General features: G+C 32.7%; 1 protein-coding gene across 10 annotated transcripts in view; it reads left to right on the top strand.

Annotated features, from left to right (window-relative positions):
• cadps2 (Ca++-dependent secretion activator 2) overlaps positions 1-20000 on the top strand; it is an 874989-nt gene that overhangs the window by 558640 nt on the left and 296349 nt on the right. For all 10 annotated transcript variants that reach the window (XM_051929794.1, XM_051929778.1, XM_051929757.1 and 7 more), the window contains exons 9-11: positions 15931-15997; positions 16129-16237; positions 16582-16791. In XM_051929794.1, the coding sequence (XP_051785754.1) occupies positions 15931-15997; positions 16129-16237; positions 16582-16791 (386 nt within the window). The remainder of the gene's footprint in view (positions 1-15930; positions 15998-16128; positions 16238-16581; positions 16792-20000) is intronic.

Raw genomic sequence — 20000 nt, 5'->3', positions numbered from 1 at the left:
CTAGAAAAGGAAAGTACTTTGTAAGTAACTGAATGCCTTTTCATTTACTTTTACTGCATATGAATGGCTGACAATCTGTCAGAGCTAGGTGAGAAGAAAGTACCGTTTGGCCCAATGTCCTCGTAAATTCTATAATGGTGAATTTTTAAAATTGCTTTTTTAAAGTAAAGAAATGTTTAAAACAAGAACTTTAACTTAGGTTCTGCCTAAAGACTTGTCATTTTGAAACATGTATTTTAATTTAATAAATTATTTCCTTTCCTTGTTTAAAATTGTAGAAAACTGGGGTTTCTTCCTGGAAAATGAGTACTCAGTTGCAAATGAAGGGTAATGATGAAGGAGTCATGCAATGTATGCATTTATATGTTTGTGGACATTGACCCTGTAATATACAGGATTTCTTCTAAGTGGGAAGAAATGTTACAAATACCTCTAGAATCTAGTTCATGCTTGCTAACATAGAATGACATTCTCTGACAAATAACCTTAAGCAAAAATGTCATGTTGGAAAGTGTATGTGTTTTCAGAATGGTACAAACTAATTTAATTGAATTTATGTATTTATACTTTTTAAACTCTGACAAAAATAACAGTTGCATACAGAAAACAATTTGCATGAAAAGTGGACAAATTTATTGCTGCAGAACAGGTTTTTTTAATATCGGATAAAATTCCTGTAGTTTATAAAATAAGCAACTGCCCTTTATGGCATGGAGTCATACAAGTGTTATATGATGTGTTGTGTTATATTTAACCAAGCAGCATACAATTGTCAATCTAAGGTATGGCATCTGCTGTATTCTCCAACGTATAATTTAATACAAATGTTCAATGAGAGACAAGTATGGGAGTGCCAGGGAATAGTGCTAACATTACATAGTCATTTCTGGACAGTGATAGCTATATATGAATTCTCTGGTAAAGTGATGTCAACAGTGCAGGCAGAAGTAGCTTTCACTAATGAAGATTATCTGGGGCTTTTCTCCACCATTCCAAATGCAGTTGGTTTCACTGAATGGTCAATTGAAGACTTAATAATCAAATCCTGCTACTTGCAGTGTGATCATGAGCAAGTTATTTCTCCTGGCCGTTCTGCAGTGGGAAAAACAAAAGAGATGTAACCAATTATATCTCTCAGATGTTGTAAGTAGCCTTGGATAAGTCAGTTAATAATAGTAAGTAATAGTAAGCAATTAATAATAGATGCTTTGAATGGAGGCCAGACTATACAAGTCACGTGTTCATGATCTGAGTTATTACCTGGAAGTTAGTGAGGGATGCCATATATACTGATATCCTTGTACGACTCGTATGAAACTTCAAGGCCCATGCTCTTCAAAATGACATCCTCATAGCACTTGTGTGAAAAACCAACATGGAAACTGCTCCATGTACTGCAATAAATTGCCTTTAAGACTTGTGGTTTGGGAGCAACATTTTCACTTTTGCCCAGGGCAGCAACAAGGCTGGCTGTGCTTATGGCTAACATGTGCTGGGCTCATCAGATTGCCTCAAAAATCCAGTGACTTAGGCCCTGTCTGCCTCACGCTATTAGCTGTCAAACAAATAAAAAAATACTTTGCCATACTGATCTCTCTTACCAATTTTTATGCAAATAGAACTACTTTTGAGAGTGTGGGTGTTTATAATTTATACATTTGCTGTACACATACACATGTGACAATTATAAAACATTCTCCATACCACAACTGTGAGTGGGAAAGCATCCTTTCAGTTGGAATATTCTCATTCTCCTTTAGTATTGTTTAAATGATTTTTTGTAGCATTAGTGAAACAGCTTTGCTCTTCTATAAAATGTTAATCAGAAGCAAGATTGTGCATAGCAGTTACTTGAATTAATTTACCTTGAGATTTAACATATGGCATCTTGTAAATAACTGTTTTACTCACTTCTGTTCAGTTATTTAAATAGGCTTGAAGAGCCTGACAATTAAGAGGGAGCCAACAGTTTTATTAGCTAAAGAATACACGCAATTAAAGATGCCATTGCTTGTATGCACAGTGCATATCAAGTGTGAGATTTAATGTTCAAATGTGGACACTTTTTTTTTTTTTTTTTAAATAGAGACAATCCATAATAATAAAATTGCTTTCATGGCTATATCTGTATCAGCCTAATAACCTCATTTGAGCTTCATTAGGATGTCACTGCTAATCTGAGAGCAACGAAAAATCAACTGACAGCTATTACTGAGAAGAAGTGCATCAGGATTATATTTAGCAATGTGCTCATTACTTCTTTGTTTCTCTAAAATCATTTCTGTGCCAAACTGAAGTACATAGTTCAGCCAATTAGGAAAAAAAAACAAAGTGTACTTATTTTAACAATGCAGATGACCAGTGACGCAGCTGCCTGATGTCTGCCTGATGTGTTTTAAAATCTTTGTCCATTTTTGAAAACTAAAAACAAATGGTGGCCAGAGGGATGCAAAGGATATAATTGTGATTCATGCCAAGTAGGCTCTTCATTGTAATTAATGATTACTACTTGACATTGCAAATTAAACAATTAGGGTTAATTACACAAGAAACAGAAGGATTTTCAATGGTGTTAAAGGCTTACCCTGTTTTAAGTACCATGTTGACACTGTGATTGTCACAGTATATTATTTTTTTTTAAATTTATTTGTCATCAGTGTCTTTTAGTGAAATGCTGGAAATCATGATGTAGATGCAAATGTGTTTTTACTTAAAGTGGATGACTGTTATGTAATTTTATTTTTATTAGTCAGTTTTCACATTACCATATAAAAAATAAGTGTTTTCATTTCTTTTGAACTGTCGCACTAGTATCTTCTTTAAACATGTACAATATTCCCTTGTGAGATTTTCTCACAATTGTGCTAATAATTCATTCTTAGTAATGTATTGCCAAATATTAAAGGACCCTAACTTGGCTATAGAATTATGCCAACTGGAGCTCTGAAGATCGAATGATTATTTATTCATAAGCAGATAGAAACACACCAAAAATAATTAGCAGATTCTGAAAATGATCTTTTTTTTTCTTCTACGTAAACCCTTCTGACTTAAACCTAAATAGGAATATCATGCTGAAATTATGAGCCTTTAATTCAGCTTATTGTATAGTAACAATATTTAAAGAGTTCATTGAGTAATCAGCAAACTTGTTATTTTATAGATACAATAAAATGGAAATGTGAGGTATGTCTTTGTCACTGCTATATATAGTCACTGTTGTGTCTTAAATAAGTAACTTGATGCTGGGCAGCACTCACAAAAATTAACAGGGGTCAAGAGTCCATTTGACAGCTACTTTATTTTAACCATGATCTTCAATATATATAAGAACAGTCTGATGTGATGCAATCTAATTAAAATTGGATATCTGGTGTACAACTGGAATGAACAACACTTTTATTGCCAAAATAAAAGTCTCTTTTAAAACAGGCAAAACAAAAATAAATAAGCATCTTTTAAAACAGTACTTTCCAACAGTCACCCTCTTAGAATACAGGCAAAAATGTTCTATTATACATAAAAATATTCATTACACCTAACTAATCTACATTTGTAAAATAAAGCTTCAGGGACTGTCCAGCTACAGATATATTACAATTAGACCATCGTGCTTGTTGTCCAAGAAACTAAGGTGACATATTTCATCCTTGTTGTCTTCACCAGGCAGCATTCCAGAACCAATATATGACGCTTATTATTTTTTATTCCACCTACTTAATTTAAAAACATTAAAATAAATAAAAGTTGTACTGTTCTTGGTTAGTCTATATCCTGCTTTCAGTGATTCTGCCTAGAAAACACCATACAGTGACAAATATCTTCTAAGCATTTTGCTACAGAACCAACCAGCCTGGTCTTCCATTTCTGTCTGAAATTAAAGATTTGAAACTTTTTTCTTTACTATAGTTAATTTGTAAGTGTGTGAATAACAATAAGGGCTTGTGAGAAATGCAAAGTCATTTAATTATTATTATTTTTATTATTTTAATTTTAAAAGCAATATTTTCTCCTCTTATACAGTGTTTCACTTTATTGAATAGTTTTAAAGCATAATAGTATTAAAATGCAGTAATACTTAAGGTATTTACATTTTCTTATGTAACTGGCAAACTGCACAGCAGCTTTTGCAGGCACATATAAGATGGGGCAGCTAAGGTTTTTACATTCTTAAAAATGTCATATCTGTTATAATTTAAGTTCACAGCCAGGTAAGCATTTTCATTATTTTCATTTAATGTTCCTGTGGTGATATGAGAAAAGCATTCTTTTCCTTGCAGTGCTTCACTTCATTTTCCAGTGCAACAGTGAATGTAGGACAGACATTCTGCTAAGTTAAATGGTTACTGCACGCTTTGTGCAGGCATACTAGCAAGACCATGCTTCCAGCTGGTAAATTTGTATTATTTATTGTAGTTTTATATGCATGCACTGCATGGACTACCAGCAGGTCTAATTTGAAGTAAACTTGACTTATATTTAAAAAAAAGGCACATTAGAGAAGTATTTAGAACTGCTGCTTCGTAGATCCTGCATCCTCATTTCATAATTGCACCCTCTGTGGCAGTCTATGTGGAGTTTACACCTTTTCAACATATTTGTTGTGATTTTGCTTCTGGTACTTTGTTTTTCCTCTGAAATCTCATAAAGATGTGAATGTTACCTCTATTAACAATGCTAGATTAGTAGTAGCATGTGTATATGTGTTTTATTGTGCTCCATGGTGGATTGGCCCTCTGACCAGGATTGTTTCCTGGATTTTGCATTTGAACACCTGTGAGACAGAATTAGGTTAAGCAGTTTTGAGAATGTCTTGTTCTGTTGGAAGATTGATAATGTTAGGTTTCTGATAAAATGGCTAGATTTTTTTTCTTTAACAAATACAAATGACACATGTGCAATCAGGTAAAAACCTTTTTGTCATTTCTGACTGCATACTTCTCAAATTAAAAGTTTAGTTCAGTAGACTAAACTAGTAATACTGTGAAGACTTTCACAAGGCACTTTATTCAGCAGATGTCTTCACACTGCATACATGTAGAATGTATACAGTATATATGTAAACATTAAATCTGTCATTGTAAAAATAAAAAAATAATTTCTGTCCCATTGTAAATCATGTAAAGCTTTAAAATCCCAAATTATTTTGGTCTACAATTGCATTTAGCAGTATTTTTCAATTCTGTTTCAGTGAGAGAATACAATTAGATTGGAAAATAATTTTCTTGCAGTCTCTTACCATGGTTAAAGATCGAATCACTGCATATTTTGTTTTAAAAAAGAAATAATTATTAATGTAACTTCCCTGAATGATGGCTTAATGATTTCTTCTTGGCATTTGTTATAACTTTCAGCATTTCTATACTGAAAATCAAAAAGACAAGTTCAAAAAAGGTTATAACCATTATAAGATATACAACACCCTAATTAAATATGAATTAGATATGGAAAAAAAAGGTTTCAGCTCAGAGCTTAACTGTTCAGAGTGGCTTTGTACAGTTAGCTTTCCATTTTTGAGTAATTTTTTCTTAAATTGCAACTACTTAAAAGTGCATACTACCTGTTTTGGTTTGCAACATCAGGTATTGCTTAAAAATGAATGTATTTTATATGAATAACCACCTTTCCTGACTGATAGGCTGTAGAAGCCTAAGGGGAACTGAAGGGAGGAGTACCTAAATGTGTTTTTAACAAAGTATACTCATCTTCTCAAACAGTACACCACTGAATATATAGTATTGGTATAAAGGCTGATATGCCAGCTTACTTAAATTAGTTTTTTGTTGAGCCTCCTGTTGTACACATAAGCTTTTCAAGAATTGCTTCTTTTGCTTCTTTTGACATGTTCTCACTTCCAATGTGAGCTTTTTACATTTATTGCTAGGAAGTGAAAGCCAGCAAACAGGTGCTATCAGTCTAGTACTTTTTGTTCTAGTAAATAATTTGAAAGAACAGAATGCAGATCTTTTACCATGAATGTTTCAAATAAAAGATTTCATACCATTCAGAATGTGGCTGTGGAGCATCTTCTAATCTTCGTTTTTAGTTGAAACACAGAAGAGCCAGCATCTGTGGCTTAGCGTGATGCATTTGAAAAAGCCAGTAAAGAATCAATATGACTGCTTGCGCCACTTAACATTTCAGTCATTTGCCAGCTTTGCACTGTCCACCACAATTCTGGCTGTAAAGTGGTTAGCACTGCATCTCTGAGGTCCTGTGTTCAAATTATGCAATATGTGTAGTTCACATGTTCCTGCGGTATTGTGGGTTGTCGTTTCTCACCTGAAAGTCAGGTACTTTTAAGTTGAATGTGTTGTTGCTTCAATTCAGAAAAGTCCTAGTCACTATGTTTTCCTGAGCAATAGATGGCTATGTAGCTCACAATTTATATATTAATTTAATTTGTATTTCTGTATTTTGGCAGGTGAGGATTAAGATGTTCTGTTGCAATCAACCCAGACCACGCAGCAGCGTGTGTTAATGTAAAGGCAGGTAGTCATACAAGAACATACACATACCAAAACAATTTCAGTTTTCTTTTTGAAACTAACATAGCTATAATGTAGCTAGAATTTGTTCAATGTACCCACACTCAAAATTATAAAAAAATAGTCATACTTTGTTTTAAGTGACAGTAGCAATGCTGGATGACTTTTCTTCGCTAGAAATGCAAGAACTCCAAGCTGTTTTCAAATTGCCTAACAAATGAACAACCAACCTGACCATAATGTTAATTTAGGGGAGGAGAGCTTGAACCTGCTTTATTCTTTGGAAGCAAGTATTGGTGTACATCCATGCTTGTAGTTTTTTTTTATTGTAATTTTGTCCATGCCAGAGATAGGACTAATTTATTTAAAATACCAATGTACATCTCCTGCAGTAATTCACATATGTAATTTTCTTAGTTTGTCAAGTGGTAGGGATTTTTATTACCATTACTATTTCTGATATTAATAAATAAGTTAAACTGAGTTCATATGCTGGGTACATCTTTACAGTTCCTTAAACAGGATGTTTCAATATAATATCATGGAGGCATTTTCAGAAAAGATCAGAAATCTCATATATGGTGGATAGTTATGTTTCGTATCATTTATGTGTATTTATAGCCTCTAGTTGTGATGAATATCTTGGTATTAACAGGTGAAAGGAATGCATACAATGAAAATTATTTTACTTTAGTTTCAAAGCTGTGTGTTTCATCACAGAAAAACGGAAAATAAGTTCTGTTCAACAAGCAAGAGGAAATTGCCACAGTGACTTTGTCTCCTTTTATGTAATGGGGTGTTACATTTTTACATGGAAGAGATTACATTTCCCATCTTGCCTCCCTTTTGTTGCTCAGGCTAATTCACCTGAGAAAAGTTGGTTGACCAAATCTGGACTTGTTGGTCTGTTATTTTACAGTGGTAATGGTTTGCTTTCAATTTGTAGGTGTACTGTTCAATTACAGCCACCTCATCTTTTTAAATTTAAGCCAAAAAACATACTTTAATAACCAACTATCTTAAGTCTTTTATCTACCAGAAGTGCTCTTTCTGTGTAATACTGTGGTTGTTTCAGTTTGGCCTCAAGGAAAGGAGAAGTTAAGGCAAGTGGCATTCCAGTTCATCCAAATACCACTGCATCCATTTTTCTGTGTCAAAAATAATTCATTCCTTTAACTGAGCTTTGATTTTGGAAATATTCCTTTGGACTGAACTCAGTACAAGCCTCTGTTCACTTTCAGGTAAACCAGTGTTCAAATGTTTGGTTAACTTATATCTCATTTTAAACCTTAGAAGACTGCAATTATCAAATATGTTTATCTGTCAGTGTAGGATCATATAATATTTAATGCTCCTAGGGGTACCCAGCATGACCTGGGGTAGGGGCACCAACTACATTTTGGAACAGAACATAGTTTACAGTCTTCACCTGCACTAATAAGGAATATGCAAAATGTGGTGGGTTTAGGTTCAATGTTGTGTATTTATACATCAGAAAAGTTACAAATTCAGTTTTATATTTTAAACAGATTCCATGCAGTAATATCAGCATAAATACCACTGTTTAATAAAAACTTTTTCAAGATAATCTGCTAATTCGCCATTTGCTCTTTTTCAAATAGAAGAATCTTTAAACACCTACTAGTGCACAATGGGAACATAATTCAATTTACCCTGAAAGGAAGAATTCAAAACTGTTTCTACATATAGCAGCTATTCATCAGTATTGTCTTCCACTACCACTTCTTAAAGTGATAATTGAACAAGTTTTTACTCTTCTGACTGCCTCTTCCTATAGTCTCAAACATTCTTACTAGCTGTCGTTTTATGGGGAAAGAGAATTTATATTTGACAATTGACTCAATACATTATTGTGTATTGTTTGATACTTTGCATTTTAATATTGATGATTTAAAAACCAATACCATTTTATATATTAAAAATAGGCATTGAAACAAAGTAAAAATCTTTATTCAAAACATACAGGAGAGTAAAAATAACATAAAATTGAGGGATGAAGGTCAAATGAAATGAGCTTACCAGCCAGTCGACAAACATTGTATTATGCTTAATTCAGAAATGGAACTCAAGTGCAAAGTGTTGTTTCCAAGCAATGTACTATATCTGCAGGGTATTAAAGCATAGCTGCTCAGTGTCCTCCCTGACTCCAACCCCTTACTTTAAACTGTTTAAACACATTTTTTGCTCACCACTGTACAGAATGCAAATGTGTATAAATGTTTATAATTTTATCCCATCTATATTATTAGATTTTGTACTGCTGATAGGGGCCTTCATTTATTTATTTATCTGTTTTCAATATGCCAATTTCCAAAGGTATTTATTGTATATGTAGTTCAGTTGTGGTTCATAAATGCATGAAAATGCATATACTTCAAAACTTTTCAAAATAAGCCATATCTCATTTGTTGACAGTACAGTACTTCTGTAGGTTATGTTTTATACTAAACTGCACTTAGACATCCAATAGAACACTGGCTCTTCCTTATTTCATGTTGGGAAATTGTATTTTTGTCTTTCTGTTAACATGGTGTTTTCATATTCTAATATAAATGTTTCCCATTTCAATACTCATAACAGTTGTTTGATTCCAAATTGTAGCAGACAATTTCTGTTAAATATGCTTGAGCTAAAGATATTTAGCTATTTTTGAAGAAGTTTTATCACGAAAATGTCCATCATTCAACTCAATTTACCTGATTTACTGTGTTTATGATTTTTAGAAAGTTGCATAGTTAAATACTTTGATTTAGGCATATTTTTTTATCATAGTCATCAATATTTCCTCACCAGCATTTTTAAAAGACCATTGTTTTTTTTTTATTTCGTGTTCATTTTGAGGGCATCTGACAGGTTGAATAATTCATGTCATATAGCTCCTAAGGAGAATAAGTTTTTGGCCTCATCTAGCTTGATGAATAATGACATAACATATATAATTAGTGATGAGCAAAATAGCCGAGTTACATACAGTTTCAGACAATTTACACTAAAATAAAATTTGCATGGGTTTTCACAAATGAAAAATTAAACTTGAAAAGAGGAATGCTCCCTAAAGTCTCATTCACACTTCTGCATTTACCTGCATTTTTTTTCTGCAATAAGTAATCTGCAACACACCAGTAAAATCATTAGATTCGATTAGATAATCTTTATTAATCCCATGGGGAAAATTAAATGAACATGGAGCTGCTGTTGCAGGCCAATGCATTTAAAAAAAAATGTGACATACTTTATATTTTCCACTCAAAGATGCACCATCATGCTCATTACTACATTTTCTCCAAAGTATCCTGCCATTTTACCCAGCAACTGTCCTTTCCTGTTTCTTGATTCCTAGAGGAATCTACTGAATTGTTTCTGTCTCTGATTCATAGTTAGAATTGTGATTGCATACCACCAACCCCCCACTAGAGTCCTATTATTTACACACTAATTAACAACCAAGCACATGCAAAATTAGTGAAAGAAAATTCCACCAGATAAGGAACTAAGCAGTTTTCTTCCTGTTTCACTGATGTGGTTTTTGCTAGTCTAAGTTGTACTGCTAATTCAGTTTTGCACAAATCATTTGCTCATCACTATCCATAACATTTCCGGTTCTACAGATCCAAAACAGAGTCACCTTCTGTTTATTAAATGTATGTCTGGACAGTGTTTATTGAAATTTTAACATTATTGTTATGCTGAACTTTACTTAGTTTGTTATGAAAATATTATTTTATGTTTTTAATTTTAACCATTCATAGTGAGAGGAAGACATGTAGTTGTAATATTTTAAACTTTAAATGCATTGTTGCATTTTTCAGTCACCTGTCCTGGTCTGTCCCTGTTTTGAATTCAGTGCTGTCAGGAGAGGTTCTATCAGATTAAGTAGGTTCAGTAAATTGAGTATTTATTTATTTAAATATTACTGGTTATGGAAGTGAAATAAACTACATTTTGTGGAAAAGATAATAATACAAGTTGCATATTGCATATTGCAGTCCCTTCTTCTTCAAGTCCTTCCTGTGTCCTATAGAAATATACAATTGGCTAATGTGATGTTGACTTTTTTTGTCTTGAGTTTTCTATATTATACATATTCTTAAAGTTCAGCACACACGTGACATATTTTGGAGAGAATAAAATGCCCTTTTATTGGCTTGATAATATGTTGCATTATTTAGAGTAAAGAGAATGATCGATATAAAAAGTACAGTACTGCATGCACAAAAGAAAACTGTGTATCTTACTTAATCTAATCTTATTTATTTAATTTAATATTTATCTGTGTATATATATATAAATATTATATATATATATATATATATATATATATATATATATATATATATATATATATATATATATGTATATATATATATATATATATATATATATATATATATATATATATATATATGTATATATATATATATATATATATATATATATATATATATATATATATATATATAATAAAGAAAATGTGTAATATACTATAGATAAACTCTTTTGTACATTAAGAAATATATATTCTACCTAATAAGTGAAAAGTCAAACACAATACATAGAACATGAATTGCTTTTTTTCATTGCCTTTTTTATGTAAGCTTATAAAGTGATTTCTGAATTAAAGAATAAAAAAGACAAATTTCCAGAAGAGGGCACTCTTATAGCTATTATGAGAATATTTAGAAGGATACTCTTCAAATGTTCAAAAAATCTTGGCAAAATGTAGTCTATGTGTTATTTTATTCTAACTTATTGTTTTGAAATTATTGAATTATTTATTGCCTTTGACAGATAAAAGATATGTACACATTAATTATGTATGTAATTCAATTTTGTTTTGCGTTCATTCTGTCTACAAAAGATGTGTTTATCTATATATGGAATTTAAACTAGAATCCTGTTCAAGTAAATATTTCAAAATAAAGTTAATAATTAAGTATTGGATTTTCTTCCCATTGTAAATTTTGTATAGTAATAAACATATAGCAATATTTTAATGCTTCATTCAGGGCATGATTTTCTTTTTTTTTTGGCCTGTTAGTTGCCCTTTCTGTTGTGATCTGTTGAATTTGAACGATCAGTTGTCTTTCTCTTCAGAATGCTGATGCTCAGTTCAAATTTCAGAATTTTTATGAATAACTTTAATCCTATCACTTCTGTCTGTTTTTGCCAAATCCTACTTTGAATACCTCATCATTCTCACAGCCAAATAATTGTCAACTTTCCATTTATTTTTTCCCCCTCCCTGTTGGGTAAGTCAGCTTAAAGTTGTCAAGTTACCCCTCCTCCCTATTGAAATATCTGAGATGAATCGGAAAACTAACAATACTCAGTTTGTTACAAACTACAAAAAAAACTATATTATTAAAAGAAATAGTTTTACTATTGAAATAGTTCATCTTCCAAGTATTATGTAGTAACAAAGATAATATCAGGACACAAAGGATTGGCTATAATTGGCTTCAATTATGTGAAGTCAGGATTACATGTTTAATAATTGGCATTGTTACAGTTTTCATGACTTTTTTTTTAAACTATGATAGTTTAGACTCCATAAATTTATAAATACAAAAACAAACATATTTTGTGTGTGCATCTGTGTATATAATTTATAATAGCATGTACAGTATATATAAATATATTAATTATATGCACTTACTCCCTTTTGCAATACTGTGGATGATAATGGTGTTAGTACGCTTTTTGAGTTAACTTTATTCATACATACATGAAGTAACTTCTTGGAAGTCTAATGAGTTCCATGCCTCTTACAGACTGCACTTGTATTTACAATGATAGGTTATTTTGCTAGTAGTAAACAAATGACCTGTGTTTTATTTACTTACTGTATATGTGTTTCTAATAAATATATATACCAGTCTGAATATGTTTCAGAAACAATTTGTCAATGAAAATTGTGAAAAATATATTTCTTTCCATTGCTCTCTCCTTTTTGCCATTTTACAAACTAAATGCTCTCTGAATATGCAGATTGTGACTGTTGTAAAGAGTGTTTTGCAAAGAATTACATAATAAAGTTAAATATTAAGTTTTAAATGTCCCTTAGTAAAGTAAGCAACTTTAAACTTTTAAATGAATTAACCTTAACATTGACAGGCATGGTGACAGACCAGAGGATCCATTATGTGAAGCTGGAGTATTGACTCAATCACTATTTAGCTGTGTCTGCCTGGCATTTCTGCTGGTATTAAGGTTCACTTCTCTTGTCTCCAAGATGTGAAGAAATTGCTTAATTGTTACTGTGCATTGCCTGGCTAGAGTTTATGTGGGTCGAAGTGTGTGTGAGTATGCTCCACTTTAAATTGGCCTTGAGCCCGATGCTGCCAGGCCCCCAAGTTACCTTGAATTGGATTATTCATGCATAAAAATGTTTACCTGGTCCATTGGAAGGGAACATTCAGTCAGATATGGCTTCTGTATATCTTACAAACACTTAGAAAAACTGGTTACATTTTAATTTGTTTTTAAGTCTTTTTCACTTTAAGAAAAACTAAATTGTCTTGCATTTATTAGAATTTAAGTGTCATACCGTAAGACTGGCAATGTAATGCCATCAGACTACTCTTGCATTTGCCATGAAGCATCCAAGTTAAATAAATTCATGTAATTAATTAATCTTACATTTCGAAGTTAGTCAGCTAATCAAAAAGCAATGCTTTTTCAAACCACTTTTTAATTTCCATTTATCAGAGCCACTTTATTCAGTTGAATTCTTCTGACAAGCTATTTTAAATAGGTGTGAATTATTATAATTGTTAATTGATTGGTAAGTTGCATATAATATAATTTATATTGCTTGGTTTTTGTAAATTTACTTAATTTTGCTATTTAATATTAGAAAATGAAAAATGTGTTGGGATCAAAAAACACAAAATAGACGTTCAGAATTGTAAAACAGTCGCTAAGTCAACAAGCTTCAGTGCCACATTCTTTTGACTGATTTTTTCCTTTGAGGCAATATAAATTTTGATAATTTGATTTTTTTTTTGTTTTGTTTTGTTATGAATGTCATAATTTAATGAGGGTCTCATTTTACCTGGAAGAAGAAAAAAGCCAAGTTTAAATTTTATAGAAGCATTGAGAGTTGCAGATGACCTGGACCATATTGTTGCTCTGATTTAGCAGTGTCTCTAAATGAAGGCAAAAATGGCTTAATCTAGGGGAGATTGAATAAAAGAAGGAATGTTGTATTAGGAGGACTTCTTTTATCCTTCAAGCACAGAATGTGCAGTGATGACTGTAAGTGCCTGTGGGCATTCTGTCCTATTGGTTCTCACATCCAATGCTGCGATGCCCACAGATAGCCTGTATTGTTGTCAGTTAAATGGGATCATGAGTGTCTGAAAGGTGTTTGAGAATGAACTGAAAATCATTTTCACAAGTGGATGATTACTTCTGCCACATGTTAATCGAACTCGATCAGAATGGCCCAGATTTCTTAGACTGCATTAATTGCTCTTTCAACCTTGACTGAGAGTTTTCCAGTAAGGGAGCCCCTACCCTTCAGTAAAACCTTTTACGATGTATTGATTCCACCTTCCAGCACCCCCACCCCAATGCGGGATATATGTATTATCACTAGATTTGCAGGAGGTATATAATTTTCAATTTAAGTTGTGTATTTCTCTGCTGTAAAAAGAAAACTTCAAAAGGCAAGGAAGTAAATTGTTTAAACAAGAAGCTACTGATTTTGCCTTTTATCCATTCATTAGCATTAGCTTTAATGTTTTAAAAAGTAGGATCTCTTCTCTAAGGTAACACCGTGGACAAATTTGTTGTTGTTTTTTTTTTCCTTTACCGTTTGAGTGTTTATACTGCCTAAATGATACTAGGCTGACAATAGCCATGTTCTCTTTAGAAAACGGTTGCTAAGGCTCAGACAGACATATCGTGTGGTGATATTTTTTTTACACTATCAAATGAAAACAATTCTTCACATTGATTTATGATTTTTTTTTTTATCTATTCTTTGGAATAAGAGCATTTTCAAGTCTTTTTCACCTTGGTTGATTCAAATGAAACTGTAAATAATTCAAAGCCTTCTCACTTTTGTATTTTTGTGCTACTTGCATATGCTGAGTGTTAACAGTCTTAATGTACAAAAGCGTGATGTTTAAGTATGGCATAATTAACCTCACCTCTATTTCTTTATTGTCTTTGCCTGCTTTTCTATCTGTTTCTCTTTCATTTGCCTCTGCTTGATTTATTTTGCCTCCCTGTATTTTATTACCCTATGGCACTCTTACACAGTTTAAAAGAAAACAAAAAAAAGGAAAAGCTTTGTAACACTGTGGAAATTTCATAAAATTTGAGGGATATGACAGTGTGTATAGTGTAATTTGGGAAAGTGCTGTCATGGTATTAGTTTACAGTATGCATGACCTGATAATTAGCAAGGTACTTATCTGCTGGAAATCTCACCCCATTTGGGATAACACCCAGGGAAAGAATATAAACTGTGGGATTAACTCAATGTGTTTATAGTGGTTTGTAAATCCTAGTGACATAAGGCTCTAGTTCATTGCATTAAATCCTTGATTCTTGAAAATGGTGATAATTTTTTGTTACTTAATCCTGTGTAACACCACAGATTGCTCAGTTAAACTGTGCTCATTATATTGAAAAGCCTAGGATTTTAAATGATTAATTCCCTTTGTAGTCTACTGTTTACTTACCAGATTTCTGACGTTTTATGTAAAATACCTTGTGAATGTTTCTTTAATTCAAATTGGCAGCTTTTCAAGAATCAACATAGAAATCATTAGCTTCAATATATGTGTGTGTATGTCTATACATATGTGTGTATATGTATGTATGTATGTGTTTATACAGCTTGTGTGTATATGTATACTATATGTGCATGATTTTTAAATGTATGCATGCAACTTCTTTAACATAGTTGCAAACCTTTAAAATTTAGAACACTTTTATTTAAATTTAAGAAAAAAATAAAACCCCAAGCCTCCCTAACTCTTTAAATAATTATATTGCATATTTGTGTTTCTTTTGGGTTTTAATTCAATAATGTATGTTCAAAATATTACTGTTTGCTAAAATCATGCAGTATTAGAAAGATTGAAGCTGGCAATAATATAAGAGAAAAAGTATATTATATGTAGCTGATTAGTGTGACTGCGGTGGGTTGGCACCCTGCCCGGGATTGGTTCCTGCCTTGTGCCCTGTGTTGGCTGGGATTGGCTCCAACGGACCCCCGTGACCCTGTGTTCGGATTCAGTAGGTTGGAAAATGGATGGATGGATGGATGATTAGTGTGATGATGCATACAGTATGCTAAGCTTAACCTTTAAAATAATAATAAGAAAAAGAGGTGCTTAACTTTACAGTATTCATTTTTAAAACTTCTATTTCTGACTTATTATTAATTTGACTCTGTGCTTACTAGGTACCTTTATGCATTGGGACAGAAAGTTTGGAAACGCTGGAAGAAGAGATACTTTGTCCTTGTGCAGGTAAGTAGCTATAATGCCTCTAAAAACTATTTTTAACAGTAAAATGAAAATTGCTTAAAGTAAATATATTTCCTGTGTACAAATGTTTTGAAGGAGGCAAAAATGATTTTTTTGTATTTGTGATTGCTCAGGTAAGCCAATACACCTTTGCTATGTGTAGCTACAGACAGAAGAAATCTGAACCTCAGGAATTAATGCAACTGGAAGGATATACAGTGGATTATACAGAGCCTCAGCCTGGTCAGTACACTATAATGGTATTGCTTAATCTAAATAGGAATGATGACTCACCCCGATCCCCAACTCCTGTAATTCAGATAGTTAGTAAAAAATGTATGCATTAATCATGTATTTTGAGATAATCTGAAAACATACTTTTATTCTTAAGGACCATCATTATTTTATGGTAACTAAATTATTAGAAAAAAAACAACTGCTCATTTTTTCAATTTTCTAATAATTGCCCATTCCGATAAAAGTTATTTGTGCCAGATAACTGTTTATCATTATGTAGATCACCAGCTTTTTGAGTATAGAATATGGACTATAATCAATATGACTCTTTTTATATTATTCTTATGTAGGTCTTACTGGTGCACGAGTGTTTTTTAATGCAGTAAAAGAAGGTGATACCGTCATCTTTGCTTGTGATGATGATCAAGATCGTGTCCTTTGGGTCCAAGCAATGTATCGTGCCACAGGCCAATCTTATAAACCCATTCCTCCAACCCAGGCACAAAAGCATAATTCCAAAGGAGGGAATCCTCACTCTGACTCACCCATTTCTCTGCTAAGTAAGTTTTACTTGATGTTCTGTTGTTCTACAAGACTATACCATATGTAACTGTTGTTTTAATCCATAAGTGCATTTAGAAATAGTATATTACAAACATGTATTTCATATTGTACATTCTTTGAGTGAGTGGTACAGTGGTGCAACACATTGAAAGGGCTATCTGGTTGTTAGATTGCGCAGACAAATATGTAAAGAATTATAAGAAAAATACTATTTAAACATTGTCTTTTGTTTATTTATATTGGATTTTCACCACGTGTCTTGCAAATAGCTCAATACACATTTTTAAAAAGTTCATTGCATTTTATATAATTACACTCTACAGAATTATCAAGTAAAACATACACCTCTGCAGTATCTTGTAGTAATTTTGAGTAAGAGTTTATATTTATGATATGGTCTATAGGAACTTATTGTTTATTGCAATGTTTGTTTACGAAAGGTATTACCCCTCACTCTTTTATATCTCTACTTCATCATGTCCTTAGCCAAGAGAATAGTTACTATGGGTTAAAACATTAAAATCCTTGCTATCATGTTAGCTTGGTAGGGAACAAAAGAAAAATGTTCTATACAGTCTTTACACACTTGATTTAATTTCCAAATTCACATGTTTATCAAAGAAAAAAAGCTATTTACTAACATGCCAGTTTTAGTTGAGAGGGTATATTCTTAGAAAGCATTTGAATAGTAACGTGATAGGTGGCACTGCTGTCTAACATCAAAGGCTTTCTGGCATCTGCTGTTTTAGAAGCACATCTAGAATATATATAGTGAGTAAAAGTAAACACACAAGCAGTGAGAATGTTTTTTTATTATTTAGAATTTTTTTCACTTCTCCCTGGAGACTAGAGCTAATGCGATTATGAGATATGTTTGCAAGAAAAATGAACAGTTTTATGCAGAATAACCTAGAATTGTTAGCAATGTCTTCCGTAAGATCTTCCTGCACTTTTACATCCAAATGTAAATGATGCATCTTCTATATTTTTGAATTGTTGTGCTCAGTCTCAAAAAAAATCTCACACAGTTGTTTTTTTATTGTTCTAAAACTCATTGTGAATTTTATGCCTTTTGTTATTCTTTTGTTCTATGCATTCATTTGTGTTGTTTGATTTACTTAAAAATGTTTGAAGTCCATCCATCCATCCATTTTCCAACCCGCTGAATCCGAACACAGGGTCACGGGGGTCCGCTGGAGCCAATCCCAGCCAACACAGGGCACAAGGCAGGAAGCAATCCCGGGCAGGGTGCCAACCCACCGCAGGACACACACACAAACACACCCACACACCAAGCACACACTAGGGCCAATTTAGAATCGCCAATCCACCTAACCTGCATGTCTTTAGACTGTGGGAGGAAACCCACACAGACAAGGGGAGAACATGCAAACTCCACGCAGGGAGAACCTGGGAAGCGATCCCAGGTCCCCAGGTTTCCCCACTGCGAGGCAGCAGCGCTACCCACTGTGCCACCGTGCCGCCCATGTTTGAAGTCTTTAATGGTAAAAATTACAATTTATATGCCCACTTATTCACTATTCCAGAGAGGTTTGAAGCTATTTAAATTTTAAAAGAAATGCTTTTTTTAATTTTAAGATTGAATTGTTTTGAGAAAACAGATAATTCTCCAAGTTATAGAGAAGATACTATGTATAGCAGTATGATTTGTATATGCTTCCCTTATTTCTATCCCTACTTAGAATGCTTGCAAGTATTGTAAATTTGCTGTCAAGCATTTCATCTGCTACGTCCACCTTGCTGAAATCTGTCACATGGATGTGACTTTTGCTTTCATGATAGAAAGCCAAGTGAGAGAAATTAGTTTGTCTGTCTTTGCAGGACATGATGCCGTGAGTCCTTCAGCTTGGATTAAATAAGACCTTCATCTGCAATTATAGCTGGAAGTTAGATTTGACATGGATCAATACGATCTGAGGCTAAATTTCTGAATGTGACTGAAAATGTTAACATCATGCTCTCTAGATCAATATTTAGTTTTCTTCTCTCTTTTATTGGATTTAATCTATAAGTCTTTGTCTCGCTTTCTTTAGAAATTTCTTCTTCGGCTTACACTAATGTTTCCTTTTCTTGAAATTACATTAAGCTTTGTACATCTCTGGTAATGAACATAAAATGACCTACATCGGAATTAAAAAGGGACAAAGAAAGATCTGGCCATTATTGGGGAAAAAGCCAATTTCAGGTTAATCATAGATTGGCTTTATGCCGCTGTACACTTAAAAAGAAATGATGTGCTAATAAATAAGTATCCCTCGCGGGCAGTGTAAGGCTTTTTTGGTCTATACATTAGTAAGAAAAAAATTCGCATTTCAAACATGTCCAAAATGCCAATGTTGTTAAAAGCAATCACTAAAGCTTGCCTTGTGATAGAGCCGCAGGGACTCAAGGCATCAGAAGATGCATTTGCAAAGAGCAATCGCAGTTTGGTCTTTTGTGGTCATGTCATGTAAGAAAGTTTTGTTTAGAATTTATTTGTAAAATCATATCAAGTGCTTGAATTCTTGAAACTTAGCCTCAATGAATCGAGGGCTTAATGTACTATGTTAATGCAAAGACTGGGAAGTGAACCAACTTGTGTTGATTTCGCATTTTAGTTCCTGCTTGCCACTTTAAACCAGGCTGTATTTCTGATTTTGTGTGCTTTGATATAAACCAATATTTCATCACTGTAAACAGATGTACATTATAATCAAAAAAAATGTGGTTCATTGATTTTGTAAATATTATGTTTCTGCAACATTTCGCTTAGTCTTTTTAGAAGTGTCATTAAAGTAGCCATAAAGGTTAATTTGTCATTCCACATTCTGTTTATCTTGTGGCTTTGACAATGTAGGTTTTGTATTCTTGAAAACATTTATTATTTATTTCCAGCTTTTATCTTTATTTTTTGTATCAGCAATCACATTATTTGCAACATATCTGGATAATATATGAAGAGATTTTTAATTCCTTGGTAAATTCTTATTTTCAGCACACTTTTGATCAAATCCTACATGAGATGCTTGTGATCAAACTAAAAGAAGTAGGAGTTCAAGGCACAGTGTGTAGATGGATGCAATATTTTCTTAAACACTGCAAGCAAATGGTCATTATACAAAGAACTTTATTAAGTCACTGAAGTTAAATGTGGTGCCCTTCAGGAACCAGTGCTAGGGCTGCTGCTCTTTTCAAAAGTTCTGTA

Source organism: Erpetoichthys calabaricus, chromosome 1 (genome assembly GCF_900747795.2).
Source record: "Erpetoichthys calabaricus chromosome 1, fErpCal1.3, whole genome shotgun sequence".
In the NCBI taxonomy this organism is placed as follows: Eukaryota; Metazoa; Chordata; class Cladistia; order Polypteriformes; family Polypteridae; genus Erpetoichthys; species Erpetoichthys calabaricus.
The sequence above is the reverse complement of the archived record's forward strand: the minus strand, read 5'-3'. Positions and strand labels throughout refer to the sequence as shown.